Raw genomic sequence first — 20,908 nt, 5'->3', positions numbered from 1 at the left:
GTAATTAAAGGTATTATTGAGAAACCTGTGTGAAAAACGACATGAAAGTTTAAAGTGCTTGTCAAAGTTCAGGAAAGAATGAGTAATGTGTTGTAAGAGGTAAGTGAACGGGAAGTAGTGCAAAATAAAGGTGGAAAAAGTAAACTGGGGCCAGACTGTGAAGGTCTTGGCATAAGAAGCTAAGGAGTTTGGACTAGACAGTATTCTGAAAACAGTGTGGAGACTTCTAAAGTCTTTTTTTTTTTTAATTAAGAGAAAGACAAGTGAGATCAAATATATAGTTTAGAAAGATTGCTTCTTTTGATCCAAGACCTGAGAAAAGCTTAAAAGAGATCTCTATCAGCAAAAGGTTGCACTTGATTAGCAACTCCTGTAGGTCTCCATGCAGAATGAATACCATGTGATCTTGGCATTGAAAGCCAGCTGATTCTGCACCTATCACTTATCCACACTTCTGCACAAACATTGCAACTACCCTTAGCAACACCATTCCAAATTGAGATTAAATGTACAGTCATGTATCCTATCCCTTTCTTATACTGGCGTAGTCAACATCCCAATGTTCACAGTTGTTTATGAAGTATTTATGTCTATTTTTCCTAGAAAATTGTAAAATCTTAAAAGGTAGAATACAAGTTTTGCATAATTTGAATCCTGGCTAAGGTCTAGTGAGTGTAAAATAAGAAATTAATATATTTATATAGATTTTTTAATTTCATGAAGAAAATATGCTTTTACAATATACTAGCAACACTTCAGTGTATAAATCCACCCTCTAGTGAAAACCACCAGTGGCACTTAGTTTTATATATTATCATATATCTTTATGCATAGACAAATCCACATGCACAAACTTTTTATTTTTCCTTTTGGAAAATGGATTTACTATACTATGTATATTTTTGACTATTTAATTATTTTTTCATTTAGACTGTCATAGATAGCTTTTCAAATCAGTATTGGAAGATCTAACATATACTTTTAAAAATAACTGTACAAAATGGCATAGTGTGAACATATGATAATTTATTTAACTTCTTTTTTATTAATGATTATTTAAGGTATTTAATTGGTTTCAAATTATTAGTTCTCACAAATTATGCTGACATAATTATTATTTGAGTTCTTGAACACTTTCAAGTATTATTGTACTACAGGTTACCGATATCAGTACAGCTAAGTCGAAATACACATGCTTTTTCAATACATTTTTTCAAATTACTTTCTAAAAGGGGTATATAAGTTTGTACCACTATAAAAGGTTTATTGAACTGCCTATTTTCTCAAACCAGTGCTGTTTGACACAGAAGGCACTAGCCATATGTAGCTACTTAAATTTAAATTTTAAAAAATTAAAAATTCAATTTTTAGTAACATTGGCAATATTTATTTATTTCCGTATAGGATCTCGCCTGTCACCCAGGCTCTGGAGTGATGTGGCATGATCATGGCTCACTGTAGCTTAAGGGATCCTCCCACCTTAGCTTTCAGAGTAGCTGGAGCTACAGGTGCCTGCTGCCACACCTAGCTAATTTTTTTGTTTTGTTTTAGAGATAAGGTCACTGTGTTGCCCAGGCTGGTTTCACACTCCTGACCTTAAGCAATCATTCCACCTGGGCCTCCCAAAATGCTGGGATTGCAGGTGTAATCCCACCACACTTAGCTGGCAATATTTTAACTGACCAATAGCTACATGTAGTTTTTGGTCATGATAATGAACACCACAGATACAGAAAGTTCCATCATCACAGACAGTTCTATTGGACAGTGCTACCTCAAATTATGGTTAACATTGGTTGTTATGAATGTTTATGAATCTTTTACGTTTTGGGCAATATAAATTTTTTCTTTTTTTTTCCTTGGTTTTTTTTTGTTTTTGGTTTTTGTTGTTTTTTTTTGTTTTGTTTTGTTTTTGTTTTTTTTTGTTTGTTTGTTTTTTTTTAGAGACAGAGTCTTGTTATGTTGCTTAGGCTGGCTTCAAATTCCTGGGCTCAAGTGATCCTCCCACTTCGGTATCTCAAATAACTGGGACTGCAGGATCCAACACTGCAGCAGCAATATGGTACATTTATCAAGGCCTCATTTTAATTTTGGTTCTTATTCAAACTGTAAGCATTCTTAAAGTGCTTATTGATTATTTCTATTTCTTCTCATGTTAAGTGGCTGTTCATATTCTTTCTTCATGTTTCATAGGATTGCTTGGCATTTATTATTAATATGTAAGACAAATATTTATCAACTGACTCAATGTATCTATGAGGTAGCAGAGCAAAACACAATTTAAATAACTTTCCTGTGACATTGTTTGACCCATAAAAAGGGTTTGAACATATAATAAGCAATTGCTTGCAAAGAAATGCCTCATAATAAATTATAAATTATGTATCTTTTCACCAAAACAATTTTCCAAATATTGTAGTTTGTCAACACTTGATTAATACATTTGAGATTATTAGCTGAAACCAATAAAACCACTTTTCTTGATAAAGAATTGAATACATCTAGTTCATCTTAAATAAACCCAACTTTATTCCTGGTTTTTCTGACCTAGGGAGGCTTTACTGAATTGAGAGACAGACTGCATTAGGTTCTCCAATGTTTGAAAAAGTGATTTACAATAAAAATGAGATTGTAAAGCCCTCTCCCCCAAAACATAAAAAGGGTACTTCTGTATGCTGTTGATGTAAAAATGTAGAAGAAATCAAAATGTAAATGAGGTTTTTCATGCTTTTAGTTTTAATGATTATAATTTAGTGCTAAGAATTTACTAGCAGCTGGCTGGAAGACAGAAACAATAGCAATTTCAATGTTTCTGTAGCACGTTATAATTCCCCAAAAATTTTCACACAAATCACTCTTTGCGCAAAAATAAATGAACAACAACAATGAAGTTGGGAGAAAACTTGAAAATGCAGAGTTGGAAGGTTAAAGGTTTAGGTTACAGGAGTCAGAAAAGCTTTTTTTGGAATCTTAGAAGCTTTCTTGGTACTGGCCAAAGCTTTTCTTGGTACTGGCCAAAGTCAATGTACCACGAAAGGGAGGTTTGCTCAGATTGGCCTTGATGGTGCACAAAAGAGGCACTGTCACCCAGGATGTCACTGGGCAGCTTAGAAAGTAATGGGGACTGAAGGCTAGAAATAGACCCTGGGAACTGGGGCACAACCCATGGAAATAGGGGGAAATGAGAAATGAGTTAATGTCTGAGAGTAATTCCAAATATGTGGATTAGAAAAAATGGACTAGATAACCCAAGATGGATGCTCTAAAGGTTTTTTGACTTGTAAAATAATGATGATGATGATGATGATGATGATGAGTGATGATAGCCACCTTTGCTAAGTAATTGTATTTAATCTTCACAATGATTTGTTTTTCGAAAAACCTAATGTTCACTTTGACAAAACTGGCTCAGAAGTGTAATAAGTTACCAAAGCCTAATCACAAGCAGACCTATAATTCTAACTCAAATCTTTTAACTTAAAATTTTATGCCCACAACCTCTTCTATCTCTGGGGAAGTGAAATAGCCTGAGGATCTGTCTCTATCTTTAGGTGCAACTGAAATGAGTGACAAGACTGTTCTTTAATAAATGAATGTGTACAGGTTGAACTCCAAGATTCCAGATCTTGCAGGGAAGCAGTTTTGAACTCTCTTTTGTGGATTGTGTTTGTGTAAGGAATAGAAGCTTCTCTTTAGGGGTGATCTTATCACTACACAATGTCAAAGATAAATGTATTTTCAGCCTCTGCATTAAACTCACCTTGCCACCTCTTTGTCTTTGCTCCCCTCACATCAAGTGCCTCAGCAGCCTGTGATTCTGTGATTTTATAATCTCTCTGGTTTCAACCAAAATGGAAAAAGTAATCTTAGGTACATATGAAGGAAGAAGAACAGCATGATTCCACCTAAGAAGGACTGAGGCTATTCAGTAATGAAAATCAAGAAAAACCTGCAACGGAGAGTTCACCCCTGTATTGGGGGTGTGGTGGGAGTCTCACAGTTAGATGGCATCACCAGTTCATGTTGCCCAATACCCTTGCTAAGAGTGTCTCTTAGTAAGAGTCTCTGATATGAACCTAATATTTTATTTTCTTTCAATTCTCTCAGATATAACTTTGAGATAAGGATATGTATCTGACTGGAGTTTAGGAAGATTAAATGTGATGATTATGTAAGCATTAATCAAGTTCCTGAGCTGAAAGAGGCAATAATAAGAGGAGACTTTTTGAAGTGATGGTGAGTCATTGCCTCCTTACAAAATATTTCTGAATTCTCTTTTCTCACTGCAAAAATAAGGATACTAGTATTGCACTGTTACTGTGACAATTAAAGGAGATACAAATGCAAAGTGCTTGGCTTATAGGAGATACACAAGAAGCAGAAGGTATTAACATAGCTGTTTCTTCACCAGGGTCTGTGTAGTAAGAGGATTCATAGGAAACATCTCTGGGACACCATCCCCAATTTTCTTCTTAGCATCCTTAATGATTTATGTGTAGATACTAACAACTCACTAGATTACAGATCCATTAAAGGGGAAAGGTGTACATATCCCATATGCCCAACTATAGGGGAATAATTATATATATTTTGAGGCTTCTCTTTGATGGCATATTCAATGTAATTAATCTAAATTCAGATAATAAAATATTATGTTACACAAAATAATAGTAGGCATAAGTTCTATGTAACAACAATGTAAACAAATATATGTACACAGATAAAGTCTGTTAACTCTATAAGAGCAGAAACTTTAGTGTGGGTGTATGGCTGGGGTCGGGGAGGGTGTTAGCTCTGTGAGACTAGGGACATGTGTATGTGTGTATAAGAGTGTGCTTGCCTATGCATTGCAGCATTGCAGTTTTCCAGTAGGGTGCATGGCACAGATATATTAGTCAAATAATATATGAAGTGGGGGAAAAGGAACAATAGAAAAACAAAACAGTTCTCTTAAATAAATTAGAGTTTAAATTTTGCTTTAAAATTTGTCTGTACTGAATTTACAATATGAAAAGCGGGCAATAAAAATCGTAGCCTCCTAGAATATCAGAGAAAGTTATCACTTGGAACACAGAGGTACATACATGTTACCTTCCCTCCTACCCCACCTCAAAGCAACCATTGTTAAGAGTTTTCTGGTTATCTGAGACTTTTTAAAAATATATATACAAACAAAAAATTACAGATATTCTCTTACCAGATAACTTTTGTTGCACATGATGTATTTTGGTCATCTTCTATGTTTGTGTTTAAAGTTCTTATTCTTTTCTTGACAACTCCATAAATATTCCATAGTATGTGTTTTTGTTTTTGTTTTTGTTTTGAGATGGAGTCTTGCTCTGTTGCCCAGGCTGGAGTGCAATGGTGCGATCTTGGCTCACTGCAACCTCTGCCTCCCGGGTTCAAGCAATTTTCCTGTCTCAGCTTCCCAAGTAGCTGGGATTACAGGTGCACACCACCACGCCTGGCTAATTTTGGTATTTTTAGTAGAGATGCGGTTTCGCCATGCTGGCCAGGCTGGTCTTGAACTCCCAACCTCAGGCAATCCACCCGCATCAGTCTCCCAAAGTGCTGGAATTACAGGCCTGAGCCACCGTGACTGGCCAATAGTATGTGTTTTCCTTAATTTTCTTAAACACTTGCATATTACTCATTATTTATGATTATAAGAATGATATTATTATTTTACTTTTTTTAAAAAATAGAGTTCTGCTCTTGTGGCCCAGGCTGGAGTGTAATGGCACTATCTCGGCTCACTGCACTCCTGGGTTCAAGCTATTCTCCTGCCTCAGCCTCCCGAGCAGCTGGGAGTACAGGCATGCCTCACCATGCCCGACTAATTTCTGTATTTTTAGTAGAGATGGGTTTTCACAGTGTTGGCCAGGCTGGTCTTGAACTCCTGACCTCAGCCTCCCAAAGTGCTGGGATTACAGGCGTGAGCCACTGCGCCCAACGTGTAATTAACTTTTATCCATGGAATTGTAGAGTCAAAGCACTATATGAACTTAAAATTTTGATCAACATTGACAAATGGCTCTTCAGGAAATGCTATTTCTATTATTGTACCCATCAATAGTACAGCAAAGTGCCTATTTTCACACATCTTCATCCAAACTGGATATGACATATCTGTTACATTTTTATCATCCTTATAGGTAAAATTAATCAATATTTTAATATACATCTTGAAGTATTAACCAGGATTATCTTATTTCATTTAAACTACTAATTTGTATCCCTGGCTCATTTTTCTATTGGGTTTTTTTCTTTTTCTTTTTCTTTTTCTTCCAGACGGGGTCTCGCTCTGTCACCCAGGCTGGAGTGCAGTGGTGCGATCTCCGCTGACTGCAAGCTCTGCCTCCCGTGTTCACGCCATTCTCCGAGCCCGCCACCACGCCCGGCTAATTTTTTGTATTTTTAGCAGAGATGGGGTTCAATCGTGTTAGCCAGGATGGTCTCCACCTCCTGACCTCGTGAACTGTCCGCTTTGGCCTCCCAAAGTGCTAGGATTACAAACGTGAGCCACCGCACCCAGCCGGTTTTTTTTTCTTTTTTAGTAAAGAATATGTACTTGTTCAAAAGGAAGTCTGAAATGCAATCACTAAAGACCCTCGTTAAATTTAAGGGTTTTTTTTCCCTGGGAGAAGCAAATCATTTGCCGCTAGGGAGAGTAGAAAAACCCTGACTAGGAGCAGAAAGAGTGAGAATTCAAAGTCGGCAATTATTTCTAGAGCTAGCTTTGCCCTTCTTCCTTGCTCAGATGCGGAGAAGGCCTTCTGTTCATGAAAACAGACATCTTAGCCAAACACCAGAGTTAAAAATTAGGGCTCTCAATTTTCCACTGGGTAGGGCGGATTCTGCCTGTGCTTCAGATACTTCACCTTAAGAAACAAACATTAGTTCATCCACTCAACAGGTAATTTGCTAGTTAATGAGGTTACAGCAGTATAAAACAGATGTGGTCAGTGCCGCTTAATGGTGAGGAGAAAAACAATTCTCCCTGTCTTCAGTGGAGGTTGAGGGATAGGGGCTGGTGGATGACTAGGGGTGAAGGTAAACAGGGATGAATATACAGACTGATGCATTTTGAGAAACTTGTCGGAATGGAGTGAGAAAGAAGATACAGGGCTGGTGAACATGTGTTTGGATTATTATTTAACAAACATAATGGTAAAACATTAAATTATTCTTTTACTGGGTAATTTTTTGTTACTAATTATTTAGCAAAGTTAATAACTGAAAACTATTCCTACATTTTTTTTTTTTTTTCTTATTTGGTTAAGTTTTCTTTCAGTAAAACCTCCTTCGCTCTCCTCACCCCATTCGAGAGATACTGAATTTGCATTCAATGAGTACATACTTCTGATAGCAGTATTACTCTATTTAGCTATATTAACTTGTTGGGGGGGGGAAAAAGCAGTAGATGCTTTGTGCTTTCTATGTTTGAATAAGCCCATTTCTGTCTATTTCTAAAAATGTCAAATGTTTTTAAATGTTTTACGGATACCCATTTAAAATACATTTTTAAATTGTAAAACTGTGATATCAGGATATCAAAACTAAAAAAATAAACATAGTCAAATTCTCTACTTTTAGGGAAAAGAAAGCATGACTCAAAAGTTTTAAAATACTTCCCCCTATGAAAACATTCTGTTCCTCCCTTTCACACCCTTCATTTGTACAAGAAAAGATGAAGCCAGGGAGAAAAAGAAATGGAAATTAACACTGAGTTTAGGTGGCATATGTATTCCGACAGGGCATAGGAGGGTTTTATCAGCAGCTACAGAAACCACTTCCTTTTTTCAGTGTTAGTTTACTAATCCCTTGAAGCTTGACTGCACCATCCACTCTTCACGTTCTGTAGCCACTTACCTCCTCTCACATCCCACATTACACCTCTACGTGCTATGGGATCCATCTAGGCAGTAGTTACTCTTATTTCGAAACAAGGATGTTAAAAATTACTTTACTCATCAACAAGTGAAACATCATGCCTTGTGGCTTTGTGAGCTGTGCCACATGGCTTAGCTTCTTGACCCCAAAGCTTTCCCTAAAGTAAGAGATATTTGCTTACTATAAATGCTTCTTGAGTTGCTACAGGGGTAATTTGCAAAGAGGTAGCAGAGGCTCAGGATAATGCTAGATTTTTCATGTCTTGGTGGATAGGAATCTTTCCTTTTATGTTTATAAAATTAAAAATTGGGTGCATTCAGTATATGGCATACTGACAGAGCATGAGAACTGGACACTGACCAAGGTTTGGATGGTGACACTGCCATTTACAAGCTGTGGACTCTCTACAAGATAAGTAACTTGCAGATTATTATACTATCTCAGGGTTTATGGGGATTATATTTGTAAGGTAATTCAAAATATCTGAAATAGCAGGTGTTTGATAAAAGTAGTTTTCTCTCCTTTCTTCTGAAATTCAAATAACCAAATTTCACATCGCTGGAATTTTGGTAAATCTTTATACAGGGGAATTATCACTCCTGAATCTCATTCACAGTTATACAATATTCTTTCTTGATTATTCTAATCCACATTTTACTAGCACAGAAAAATTAAGTCAAAGACTCAGTAAGAAAAAGTGGTTTTCCCCAAGTCACCAGCTAGTTAATGGTAGAGTGTGGCCTGACATCAGTTTTCACGACTCTGAGGTAGTAAATGCCAAAAACAGTCTTTCAAAGATGGTGTGCAGTAGTCCTTCACATATTTTCATTTTAAATTATTAAAACAAAAATAGTTTGTCAATGACAACTTCCATTTTCCCCAACTTGGTAGTACTACCTTTGTAGTTAGATGCTAAATAACATATATTTTGATTAAATAGCTCTGAATTATCTTATATAACTTGTATTTTATTAATAGCAACAGGGTCTATTAATATGCACATATGAAAGTCATGCATGAATAGAAGACACACTACTGGTTAATATGTGTCTTTGATGCGTTTTGCTTCCTCCACTCCATAAATCAACTTCACATTTGATTTATGTGAAGTTGAATTTGGAAAACCTGGATATAAAGTTCTTCCTTGTTTACTGTTTTTTGCTTGCTACTCTTTTCCTCTCAAAAGAACTATGAATTTCTTGAAGGTCAGGAGAGCAGATTCTTAGAAAAAATATGAAGAAGACCAAGGTTTTTTATTTTTCTATGTTTCTCCTTTCCTTTTTTCTCAATCTCTGGAAACCTCCCACACTTGAGGGCCCAGGGCCCTCCTGCTATGCTGTTCTCTCTGGGCTTTATCTCAATTAAAATCTTTTAACCACTTTCTCTAGTATCACTATGGGATTGTGTGGGAAACATAATCTTAGCTAACTTTGAAGTTAGAAGTGATTTTTTAAATTGTATTAGTGGAGAGGCCATAATGTAGGCATATTTTGTTACAGTTTTCAGAAGTGTTTGCATTTTAACCAGAGACAATTAAATTCAATAAATATTTATTGAAGCCTATTCTCAACCTGAATAGTGTCAATTACAGGACCTTCCTGCCATGCCCACCACCTAGAAACATGCTTAGGAAGGCAGACAAATAAATAAATTAAATGAAGCATGCAGTCAATATGGTGATGAAACCAGGTACACTGTGTAGCTGTTGTACAGAAGAAAGAACAGGAAGGACTTTCTCAACGATCCAAAGGAATTCATCATAAAAGTGAAATTTCAGACATCAGTGATAAATTAGTAGAAAAATTGCTACCCCTAAGCTAAATTTCACTGTTTTGTCACATTGAAACTTTATGCAAACAAAATAGAAACTTTCATGCCTCTTTGCTAAATTCTTCCCTCTGCTTAAGGTACCCTACCTAAGTCAGTTTCTCTTTTTCTGTCTCTCTCTCTTTCATCTTCTCCTTCTCTCTCTCTCTTGCTCACTAGCTCTCGTTCTCACTCTGCTCTTACTGTAAAAGCAAAACATGTGCAAGCATCACAGACTAGCTATAACCTCTCTTCCTTAGATTCAAATCTCTTACTTGCCTTTAGAAGAATTAGAAGAATGGTTCCCTTCTTCATGCTCTCCTCACACCGTATTTAAAACTCACAGCCTTTATCATATTCTGTGTATTAAGTCACTACCACTCAGTTTAGTAGTAATAAACTTTTACCTTTCTATTATAAATCTTACAGTTTACAAAGTACTTTCATGTATATCATCACATGTGATCCTGACAACAGCTCTTTAAGGTGAGAATTATCTTTGTTTTATTATGAGAATATCTAAACCTCAGAGAAATTACCCAAGATAATACATTTAGTAAGCAGCTGCCAAAGTTAGGTCTTCTGACACTAAAGTGATTTCCCTAATGTAATTTTGAGACAATATTCTTTGCACAACATCTTACAAATTGAGAACATCATACTGGATCTCAATGGAGAAAATAATAAGCTACATAAGTCACAGAAGATAAGTAAGTTTCCTAAAGTCACACAGGTAGGGTCAGTGCCAAGATTCAAACCATGCATTCTGGTTCCAGAATCTGTGCCCTTAAATAATGTGTCCCCTACTTCTTATGCATATTTGTAAATGGCTAGATAAGATTATAAAAGAGGGAAGGATACACACCAGGGAGTAAACATACATTACCTTGCTTGTCAGGGTGTGTATGGCAAGAAAAGGAGGGAAAAGGAAAGTCAAGGAAAAGAACAATGACAACTACAGCGCAATGGCAAAATGCACTTGGTGTAATGTTAAGTAAAATTTAGAGAATTTTATGTCTCCATCATACAATATAAATATAAATATAATTAAGTAGAAGACACAAAGACAAGAACGGAGTAGGCACCAATGAAAATGAGGTCTTTTATTCCTCAGAGTTCTGTTACCTTGGTCTTTATTATCTACAGCAAAGTTATTTATTCACGTTCTTTCTATTTTTCTATTATCTATCTATCTTATCTATCTATCTATCTATCTATCTATCTATCTATCTATCTATCCGCCTGAAGGGTTCTGTGTTTAAAGTGAAAGGAGAGGCCAGTTGCAACAGCCTACACCTATAATCCGTGTGTTTTGAGAGGCTGAGGTGGGACGATTGCTTCAGGCCAAGAGCTGGCGGCTGCAGTGGACTATGCCACTGCACTGCAACCTAGGCAACAGAATGAGACTGTCTCTAATAAAAATAAAAAATAAAGTGGAAGAGTCATGTATTAATGAGCCTGATTTCTGCAACTGATTATGCAAATACAATATTTTAAATATTCCCCTATCATTACTTGGGTAAGTTATCTGATTCTTGGAAAAGAAATGAAATCTCTCAACTGGGAGAAACTGATAGTTTTGACCTTTAAACCTGCCATCCTCAGACCAGCTGCTGGCCCAGCTTTGCTCTCTTCATGCCAAGACTCTCTACAGTTTTGCTTGTTTAAAATTTACTTTGTTTGACTTCACGTTTCCCTCTAAGCAATAGCCTATAAGGAGAAGAGGAGTCAAGTCACACTACAAAATTTTGAAAATAAAATGCTGTTGACATAGGGTTTAACATCTGATTGCCAAACGCATGTTTATAACTTGACTTGAAGTTAGCAAGCTAAATATATGTAAAGTCATCCAGGGTCAACTTTCATAGCTTACAAACTGATTCACGCTAGCATGTTGATGTAAAATCTCTGATACTGCTGGGGTTCCCCAGATCCCTTGTGCTAGATAAGTATCTCTGAAAATGAAGTCCCTGTGCTAGATGAATATCTCCGAAGGTGAACAGCATGGGGTAAGAAACATAATTTGGCTGGGCACAGTGGCTCACGCCTGTAATCCCACCTCTTTGGGTGGCCGAGGTGGGTGGATCACTTGAGGTCAGGAGTTTGAGACCAGCCTGGTCAACATGGCAAAACCCCATTTCTACTAAAAATACAAAAATTAGCCAGGCATGATGGCAGGCACCTGTAGTTCCAGCTACCCAGGAGGCTGAGGCAGGAGAACGGCTTGAACCCGGGGGGCAGAAGCTACAGCTGAGATCACATTACTGCACTCCAGCCTAGGTGACAGAGTGAGACTCTGTTTCAAAAAAAAGGAAGAAATATAAAATTTATCATCTATTGACACAAATGCTTGGCAAAGGAAAATTTGCTCCCAATAAACCTACTCTTTGTTGTTGTTGTTGTTGTTAAAGTTAAACCTGGAGAGTAATTAGTTTTCATCAACATTAAATAAATATTATTGAGCGCCTATGATGTCCTAGGGATACAGTAGTGAATAAGACAGACAAGGCTCAAGCTGCATAGAGTTTATATTCCAGTAAAGCAGATACATAATGCACAAGAAAATGCAATAATTATAGGCAATTTTAAATATTACCTGGAAACAAACAGGATGATGAAAAACAAAAATGAAACTTAAGCCCCTCAATGGACTGAATGGACCCTTTCTTGGCCCAGGGTATCCCAGAGAAACTTTGAAAACTGAGTTACTGGCCACAACGGAATGGGAAGTTGGACATGCCTCGTTAAACCCCCTTGCTTCCTAACCACCATTAAGCTTTCTTTCCTAAGGGTTAAAGCAAGTTTGTCCAACTCACAGCCCATGAGCCACATGCAGCACAGGACAGCTTTGAATATGGCCCAACACAAATTTGTAAACTTTCTTAAAACGTTGTGAGATTTTTGTAAAGGTTCTTTTGTTTGTTTGTTTTTTGTTTTTTGTTTTCTCATCAGCCATTGTTAGTGTTAGCATATTTCACGTGTAGCCAAAGACAATTCTTCTTCTCCCAATGTGGCCCAGGGAAGCCAAAAGATTGGACAACCCTGGGTTAAACAGAAACCAGCCCTTTGAAAATACTCCATCACTGACAACCACCAATGCCCGATGCCGCCCCTTCTTTTTGCAGTTTCAACAAGACAACCAACCCGCATTCCTTCCTGATGAGAGACCACCTACCATGGAGTGGTTCTGGAAGTCTACAGGAAGATGAGTAGTGAGGGTTTTTGTGTCTTCTGCTTTACCTTTTGATATGAGAAGGCCAAAAACTCCACCCTCAGATGGTGCTAATGCCCCGGTTTTTGCACATGGGTCCCACAGAGAAGCATGGAGCAAAATTGCACATGCACATCTTTCTCCTTTCATAAATATTCATGACTCCTCCTATAGCTTGTTGAATATGTATATTTGCCCACCTCATTCAGTATAAATCCCTGTCTTATTCTTTCCACTCTCAAAGTATTTGTTTCCAGCTTCTGGCCAGAGGCTACAGTTCCCAGCCTGTCAGAATGGCCACCCTGCAGATTGCAACCCTTTATGAGAAACAAAGCTCTCTTTTCTGTATTTATTAACTTTCTCATTCTTCAGCTGATAGCGATAAAATTGAATAGCTGGAAAAGGCCACCATAAACATTATGGTTAGTGGAGGCCTTTCTGAGAAGGTAAAATATTTATCAGTGAGAATTTCACAAACAGAATGAGCAGTTTTTGGAAAAATGACATGAATTATTTCAGGCAGAGAAAAATAACAAAGTGAAAAGCTAATGAAAAGAGAAGTCTAGACGGTTTGAGGATCAAATAGAAAGCAGATTCCTGGGATAGTGAACAACTAGAGGATCAAAGGGAATAGATGGGGCCAATGATGTAGGGTCTTGTGATTTTACTGAAACATGATAAAAAGGTAACCTACTGAGGAGTATTAAGCAAGGGAATTAATGATTCACATTTAAATTAAAAAAATCAAAGTGGTGATGGTAGACTCAGTCAAACCCACTGATCAGACACGGGGTGGGAGACAGGAGAGACAAGAACCAAGGAAGGCACTTAGGTTCCTGGCTTGTTAAATTCAATGAAAAGAAAATGAAATTAGAAGGTAATTGCTATAGTCCAGCAACAAATGATGGCATATTGGACCAGAGTGGTATTGGTGGAAACACAGCAAAGTGGACACATTCATGAAGTTTGTCCTTGTCTCTTCAGCATTTCTCTTACTTGTGTGTCTATGGGATAATCCTCATCTATTAGCAAACAATAATGCTTCTCAAAATTTTCATTTCAAAACTTGGTTTATTTAATAGAAATAGTGAAGTGAGAATGGGATCACACAGTATAGACTATCTCAGTAATTCACAGTTCCACAGGTGACTCAACATGCATCATGTGTATAGTTCACTTGTAAAATCTTTGTTTTTCTTGATTTTATATTTGACTGCATCAATAATTAGACAAAATCTCACTCTCTTAACTCCATTCTAACAATTAGACTTAAAGCCAGAAGTCTTGTTGGTTATCAGCTTTCTATTCACCAGTAGTATTTTTATTAAAAAGTCACTTATCTTTTCTGAGCCTCAGTTTCCTTATTTGTAAAATGGGAGTAATAATATCTGGAAGATGACTCTCAGGTTGACACAAAATGTGAATGTACTATGCAGCTGAAAATAAACTATTCAAATAGAAAGCATGATTATTATTTTTCTAATGTCATAAACTCTTATTCCATCACATTAAAAAAATGTTTCCCTATTTTTTTTTTTTTACATATCTTAACTGAATAAATCTAGAATATTCAGATGCCTGATATACAGAAGTAACACTAGTGAGCCACAATTTGTAAGGGCTATGCTCTCTGTGGTTTTCCATTCTTGCAGTTGTGCCATAGTCATCCAACCACACTCTCTGCCCATCCTTCTTTACCTTATGACAAAGGGCACATATTTTTGAGACAGCTGTCAGTGAGAAATCTCAGAGTGGAAAATTATTCTAGTGAAGAGGTTTTCTGAATGTGCTCCAAGGACCTATGGGGATCCTTGCAGGAGTTCTCTACATTACTCACTTTCAATTATATATCTGTATAATGCTGGTTTTTTCATATTCAACTAAAGCAACATATCTCAATAGATGGAATGCAGAAGTAGATAAGATAGCACTCTTTCATTAAGTCAGATATTAAAGATTTTGCAAATCTATAAGATAATGTTGCTCTTCCCATTAATTTTTGTTTTTTTGTTTTGGAACTATAGCTGTATCTTCAAGAGTGTTATTTTCATTTTTTATTGTTAAATGAATACGTCAATACTCTATTTTTTTTACGTTTCATTTCTAATAGGGTAAATATTATCAGATATTGACCATATAAGCAAAAGCTCTTTGGGGTCTGTATATCCTTTAAGAATGCAAAGGAGTCCTGAGAATAAAACTTTGAGAAACATTGGTATAGTGCAATCAACCAAGCTGGGCAGCATTACCAAAGCAAACCTATTATTTCTTTTCTTCCACCATAATAGTAAGGTCTAATTAGCTGAGTTTTCTTGCACAGAAATTCCATTATTCTCTCCTTCTGCCTTCCTTCCTGCTTAGCTTCCTATATTTTTTCCTTTCTTTTACTCAGTTTATTGAGTGAATAAATGAGTAAACATTGACCAGGTTCTGTGATGAACTTTGATATACAAAAATAATACAGTCCTGCTGTCAAGGAGCATGGAGCCTTGTGGAAAAGATAGTCATTCACTCAGGTAATTATAATGAATGATGAATGCAGGAACATGAGGTCATAGGAAAGAGAGTTTTGAAATCTACCTAGAAGATCAGGAGGACAGAAACAGAGTACAGCACCCAGGACATTATAAGGCCTGAACAAATGGTCCAGCCTCCTTTTTATGCTTTGAATCAACACGTAATTTCAAACAGAAGTTTCCCCACTGTGGCTGTCATGGTGGCGCTCTGCTTCCATTTCTTTTCCAGAGAGCACTTGGCCATAGGGGTATCCTTAGCTGACAGCTTCCAGCCGTCGTGACTTCAGGATTCACCTCAGCTTTTCAATCAAGGCCAACTGCTAAGTGCAGCACAGGTATCAGGCCTGGCCATTTGGGCTTAAGCCAAGCTCCCTTATGGGCAGTCTTTGCACTAGAGGTCCTTGCTAGGCTGGCCGAGGCTATCCCAGAGGTGTATCTCTAAGCCTATTTCTCTCCAGTCCTCTTTCCTTCCTTCTTTCGCAGGTGTCAGAGAACTACCTTGTCATCTCAGAGTTTCTCTTCTTATTCCTGTTCCTTCCCTCCTTTTTCTTGCACAGGCATTGCTCTCTAACCAATTATTTGAACCTCAATGTAATCAGAGATAAAATAGAAATCAGGTAATACTTTCTTTATACAATTGTGAGATGATTAAATGGGATAATATTAATATATGTTTGTTATTTTGGTAAAATGTAAAGTGGTAAATAAAATTATTATGATTATTATCATTACTACTAATTACAGAGGTATATATAATAGCAAATACATGGTAAAATATTAATATATCAAATTCTTCCTCTAAGATCTTTCTTAGTTTTGATATGTGCTCTAGCATAGTTTTTCTAATTTCTAATATATAATATATAATTTATAATATATAATTTCTAATATATAATAATATTTAGCAAAGAACAGTATGATTTCTATGTTCTCTGCCTCATGAATAAATTAGAAAAATTCTGGGGGCCAGGGACAGAATGCTATGGTTTGAATATAGGTTGCCCCCCAAAAGTCATGTGCTGAGAGGTGGGACCTTTGAGAAGTGATTGGCAGTACCCTCATGAATGGATGAATCTGTCATGGATTAATAGATTAATGGATTATGGAGTTATCCAAGGTTAGTTATCATGAGGGTGGGTATGTAATAAGCACTAGTTTGACCATCTCTCATGACCCCCTTTGCCATGTGATACCCTGTACCGCCTTGGGACTCTGCAAAGAGTCTCAACCAGCAAGAAGGACCCCATTCGATGTGGCCTCTTGACCTTGGATTTACCTGTCCCTAGAACTGTAAAAAAAAAGTTTCTTTGTTTTAAATTACCGAGTCTTAGGTATTCAGTTCTAGCAACAGAAAATAGACTAAGACAGATGCTGATGTCCCTGGTCCTAGGCTACACTTTGAGAACCACTGCTAAGTAATGCTGCCTCTCTGTAAACCTGCTTTTAATTATGGGAACCTAGTGACAGACTGTGCTTTGTACATAAACTCACTTTTGCTTTATATAATTTTAACATATACTGAATTTTTGGGAATGCAACCTCTCGATAAACCTTCAATAGAAAGTTCTACTTTGTTCTCCTGGGAACTTGACCAAGAATTGTCTAACATCAACAACTCTGGTATGGTGTTTGAGCGATTATTTGATAAGGTATTTGAGTTATAGCTCATCAGAATTCATTTCTGTTCTCAGAAAAAAGTTCCTATCACATTTACCACAATTCTATAATTTTACACAGAAGCGAAACTACCTTTGCAAAAATTATAACTGAGGAAATTATGACAGTGAAAGAAATCAGACCTAATCAACTTCATCTTGCTTCTAACCTTTAAGCTGTCCTTTTACATTCCTGGGCATAGGTGAAACAAACTTTGGGAAGTAATTCAGTTCATGGTTTGACTCTGAAACAAAATTGATAATAGCCTTTCCCAAAAAGACTCCCTCTTGCCTGGGGACCAGTCTGCCTTTGCAGGACTAACAAATTAGCTACAAGATTAGAAATCACAGTTTAGGGGTCATGCAGCCTCTGGCTCCAAGAGTCTGCACCCTCCTGCCCCCCACAAGTTGCTCCTAGGGATAATATCTCTATTGTAAAATCTAAGATCAGTGCTTGAGATATTTTACAGACCCTGCACTCCATAGATCAGCTGACACCACTGAGACCAGCAATCTGGCTCAACCATTTTTGCCATCCCACCCAGGAACAGAAGACAGCAAGAAAAACTCACTTAGACCCCCTTTGGTTCCATCTCCAACCTGACCAATCAGCACTCCCCACTTCCCAAACCCCTACCCACCAAATTATCTTTGAAAACGCTGATCCCTGAATGCTCAGGGAGACGGATTTGAGTGAAAATAAAACTCCCGTCTCCCCCACAGCTGGCTCTGCGTGAACTACTCTTCCTCCATTGCAATTCCCCTGTCTTGATAAATTGGCTCTGTCTAGGCAGTAGGACAGGTGAATCCATTGGGTGGTTACAGAAGTGTGAAGAGCAAGTATCTGAGTGCCTCATTATGTTTTCCAACACATTCATACTTGAACATTTTACATGATGGGATATATCTTATTATATTAGAAATGTATTTAAAATATCTGATTTCTTCTTTTATTACATTTCGCACTACATTTATTTTTATTAAGTGTGTAAGTGGTTTATATATTAATTTCATTTCAGAATAGTAAGGGATTTGGGGTATGATCAGTTTAAGAATCAGTTGTGTGTGTGTGTGGAATGGAGAGTTAGTAGTTATTTTTGAGAGACATCAGTATGGGAATTACTAGATTAGTAGAAATAAACTAAACTGAAAATCAATGTGCCTGAGGTTCATTCTTAAATCTCATTAAGTGGCAATATGACATTCAGCAAGTGATTTAACTCTAGCAAGTGATTTAACTCTCTGGAACTCCATTTCCCAATTTTAAAATGAATCCATTAGACTAAGAGGTCTCCAAGATCTTTTTCTATTATTCAATCATTGAATAAAACTGTTTTAAACTTTTTTTTACAATTAAGTGTGTTACTTTGATTACGTTCATCAAATAAATTTCCACCTAAACTGCTTCTTCAATATTGATGACCTAATACAAATTTTAATGTTTTAACAATCAGTAACACACTTGCCCAGAGATTCAAGAAGGGAAACTTAATCTGTCAGGGTATCTTTAAATAAGTAGTGTGTTAGCTTAATTATACAATGTCAGCTTTTAATTCTAAGAAGGTATATAAAACCTAAAAGTAAGGTGTTCCCCAACCCCACCACCAACCCCGCCCCACGGTTTTGAAGTTTGTGCCCCCACTGAGGAGTATTTTCACCTCTGAACTTTCAAGGGCAACTCCTTTTGCCTCACTGAAACTGGCTTTCAGGCTTGGCAACCAAGATAAGAATATTAAGTACACTTATTTTAACACTCAAGGACACTTTCTGAATAAACCAGAATCTAGGAAGATATAAGTGAATAATGTGGACCTGCTCTCTTTGAATGTTCATAATCTGGTGAAAAAAAATGGACATATGAATATTGACTTGTGACCAGTGCAAAGGGGGCAAAAATTCATATGCCAAAGAAAACGGGGAGATATCAGGTCTGTCTTGTTCATCACTGTGTCGACAGGGCCTGACACCTAGTAGGCTCAGTGGGAGAAAGGAGCCCCGATTACCAACAAAAGCTAGGAAAGAACGGGAGGCTCTTACAGAAAAGGGTGATATTTAAACTGAGAAAGGAGGCATCTGGAAATAGTGCTACCTATTAATTTTTGGCAATCAGATTGGCACACTAGAACGGTTCATAAGACCAGCCTTCTCCTATCGGCTAGCTTCCTTCCTCACCCTTCTCACCCTGGGCAAGCCACTTCCTCTCTCTGGGCCTCCTGCTTTTCCTCTGTAACACAGAAGGGGTTGAGCAATATCATCTCTGAGAGCGCCATGTGTGTGCGCGCCAGAGGGAAAACCCCCACAACGCTAATACACCAAAACTGCAGGTTTGCACAACAACTGAATTCTGCTGAATGCGAATAGGCAAACAGCATTTACCAGGAAACAAAACAAAATCAAGCACATAAAAAGGCAGAAAGAGTTGGAAAACGGAAGGAAGATAAGTTCTCAAACAGCTGGAATAGTTGATTTTAGCTAGTGAAGTTTTTCAGAGGAAAAAAAAAAAGTTGGTTATGAGGCAACTGGACCTGAGAAAAAAGACTAAAGGGGAAGAACAGCAAGTAAAACAGAACTCCACTTGCTAGGTTTCTCCTTCTGTCGCGCTCTTTCACCTGCCCCATCCCCTTATTCCCCCCACACCTTTTCCTTCTCTCCCTACGTTACTGCACAGGAACGAAGTCTGGGTCGTGTGCGGACCGCTTGTGGCTCTTAAACCCTCTTTTTGTCACCCTGGCCGTGCAAAATTCTGAAAAGTCCCTCGGCAAAAAAAAAAAAAAAATCTGTCCCTGGGCCCTTCCCTAGTTCTGGATCCAGTTGCAGCCAAGCGAGGGGCGGCGCGCGCTCCCAAGTCCCCGCTTCAGGGTCGGGCACGCTCCTGGCGCCCAACCCCCAATTCCCGGCTGCTCAGTGTCCCCGCCCCCGGGTTTCCGCGCTGGCGTAGCTATTTCAAGGCGCGCGCCCCGCGGTGGACTCACCGCTAGCCCGCAGCGCTCGGCTTCCTGCTAACTCTTCACCTCCTCTCTCAGCTCCCAGCAGCATGGGTGTTGGGCCAGCCTCGCTGCTCGCCGCCCTCCTGCTGCTTCTTTCCGGCGACCGCGCGGTGCGCTGCGACACACCTGCCAACTGCACCTATCTTGACCTGCTGGGCACCTGGGTCTTCCACGTGGGCTCCAGCGGTTCCCAGCGCGATGTCAACTGCTCGGTTATGGGTAAGCCGCCGGCTCGGCAGTCCTCCGGGTCGTCCTTTCTGCCCTTGAGCCCCTAACGCAGCGCCGTGCTAACTACCGCTTGCCCCCAGGCAGACGCTTGTGGGTGGCCAGAGCATCTTGACTGGATTCGGGGACCCTTGGTGACATTCTTCCCCGCTAGGCCTGCGAAGCTAAAGTTCATCTGCTGAGAACTTCTAACTCCACACTTTCTTGGTTATCTTGGGGACTCAACACTTTTATCAAGAACTTTTTTTTATCTCTCCTGCTTAATTTTGTTTGGTTTGAGAGAGACTTGGGAATTGCAATCTTTTGATTCTCCAGTCCGATCTGGCAGCGTTCTTTTTAAAATTTATTTTTATTTTCATTTTTTATTGCTATTGTGCTCGTGAAGACAGATGAGCTCAAAGACTCTCGAGGATATAGCAGGAAGTTTTCTCTTTTTGTTAGTTGCTGGGAAAGGGACTTTCTCCCCGGTGATTTTGGTTTGAGCGTGTATTGATGAGTACTAGAAAACGTCTGGTACCACTCTGAATTGTTTCATGCATTGCAGGGAGGTAAAAATTTAAAAAATAATAATAACAGGAAATTTAACTCTGAGCCTAGTAATTAGAAATGCCCAGA

General features: G+C 38.1%; 1 protein-coding gene across 2 annotated transcripts in view; it reads left to right on the top strand.

Moving 5' to 3' along the window:
- Positions 1-20,005: 20,005 nt before the first annotated feature.
- CTSC (cathepsin C) overlaps positions 20,006-20,908 on the top strand; it is a 40,815-nt gene continuing 39,912 nt past the window's right edge. Inside the window, exon 1 of one of the 2 annotated variants that reach the window (XM_023209219.1) lies at positions 20,006-20,287. In XM_023209219.1, the coding sequence (XP_023064987.1) occupies positions 20,116-20,287 (172 nt within the window). In that variant the 5' untranslated portion in view covers positions 20,006-20,115. The remainder of the gene's footprint in view (positions 20,288-20,908) is intronic. The other variant, XM_023209220.2, reaches the window with a different exon arrangement.

Source organism: Piliocolobus tephrosceles, chromosome 13 (genome assembly GCF_002776525.5).
Source record: "Piliocolobus tephrosceles isolate RC106 chromosome 13, ASM277652v3, whole genome shotgun sequence".
In the NCBI taxonomy this organism is placed as follows: Eukaryota; Metazoa; Chordata; class Mammalia; order Primates; family Cercopithecidae; genus Piliocolobus; species Piliocolobus tephrosceles.
Note: the sequence above shows the minus strand (reverse complement) of the source record. Positions and strands in the feature narration are given on the sequence as shown.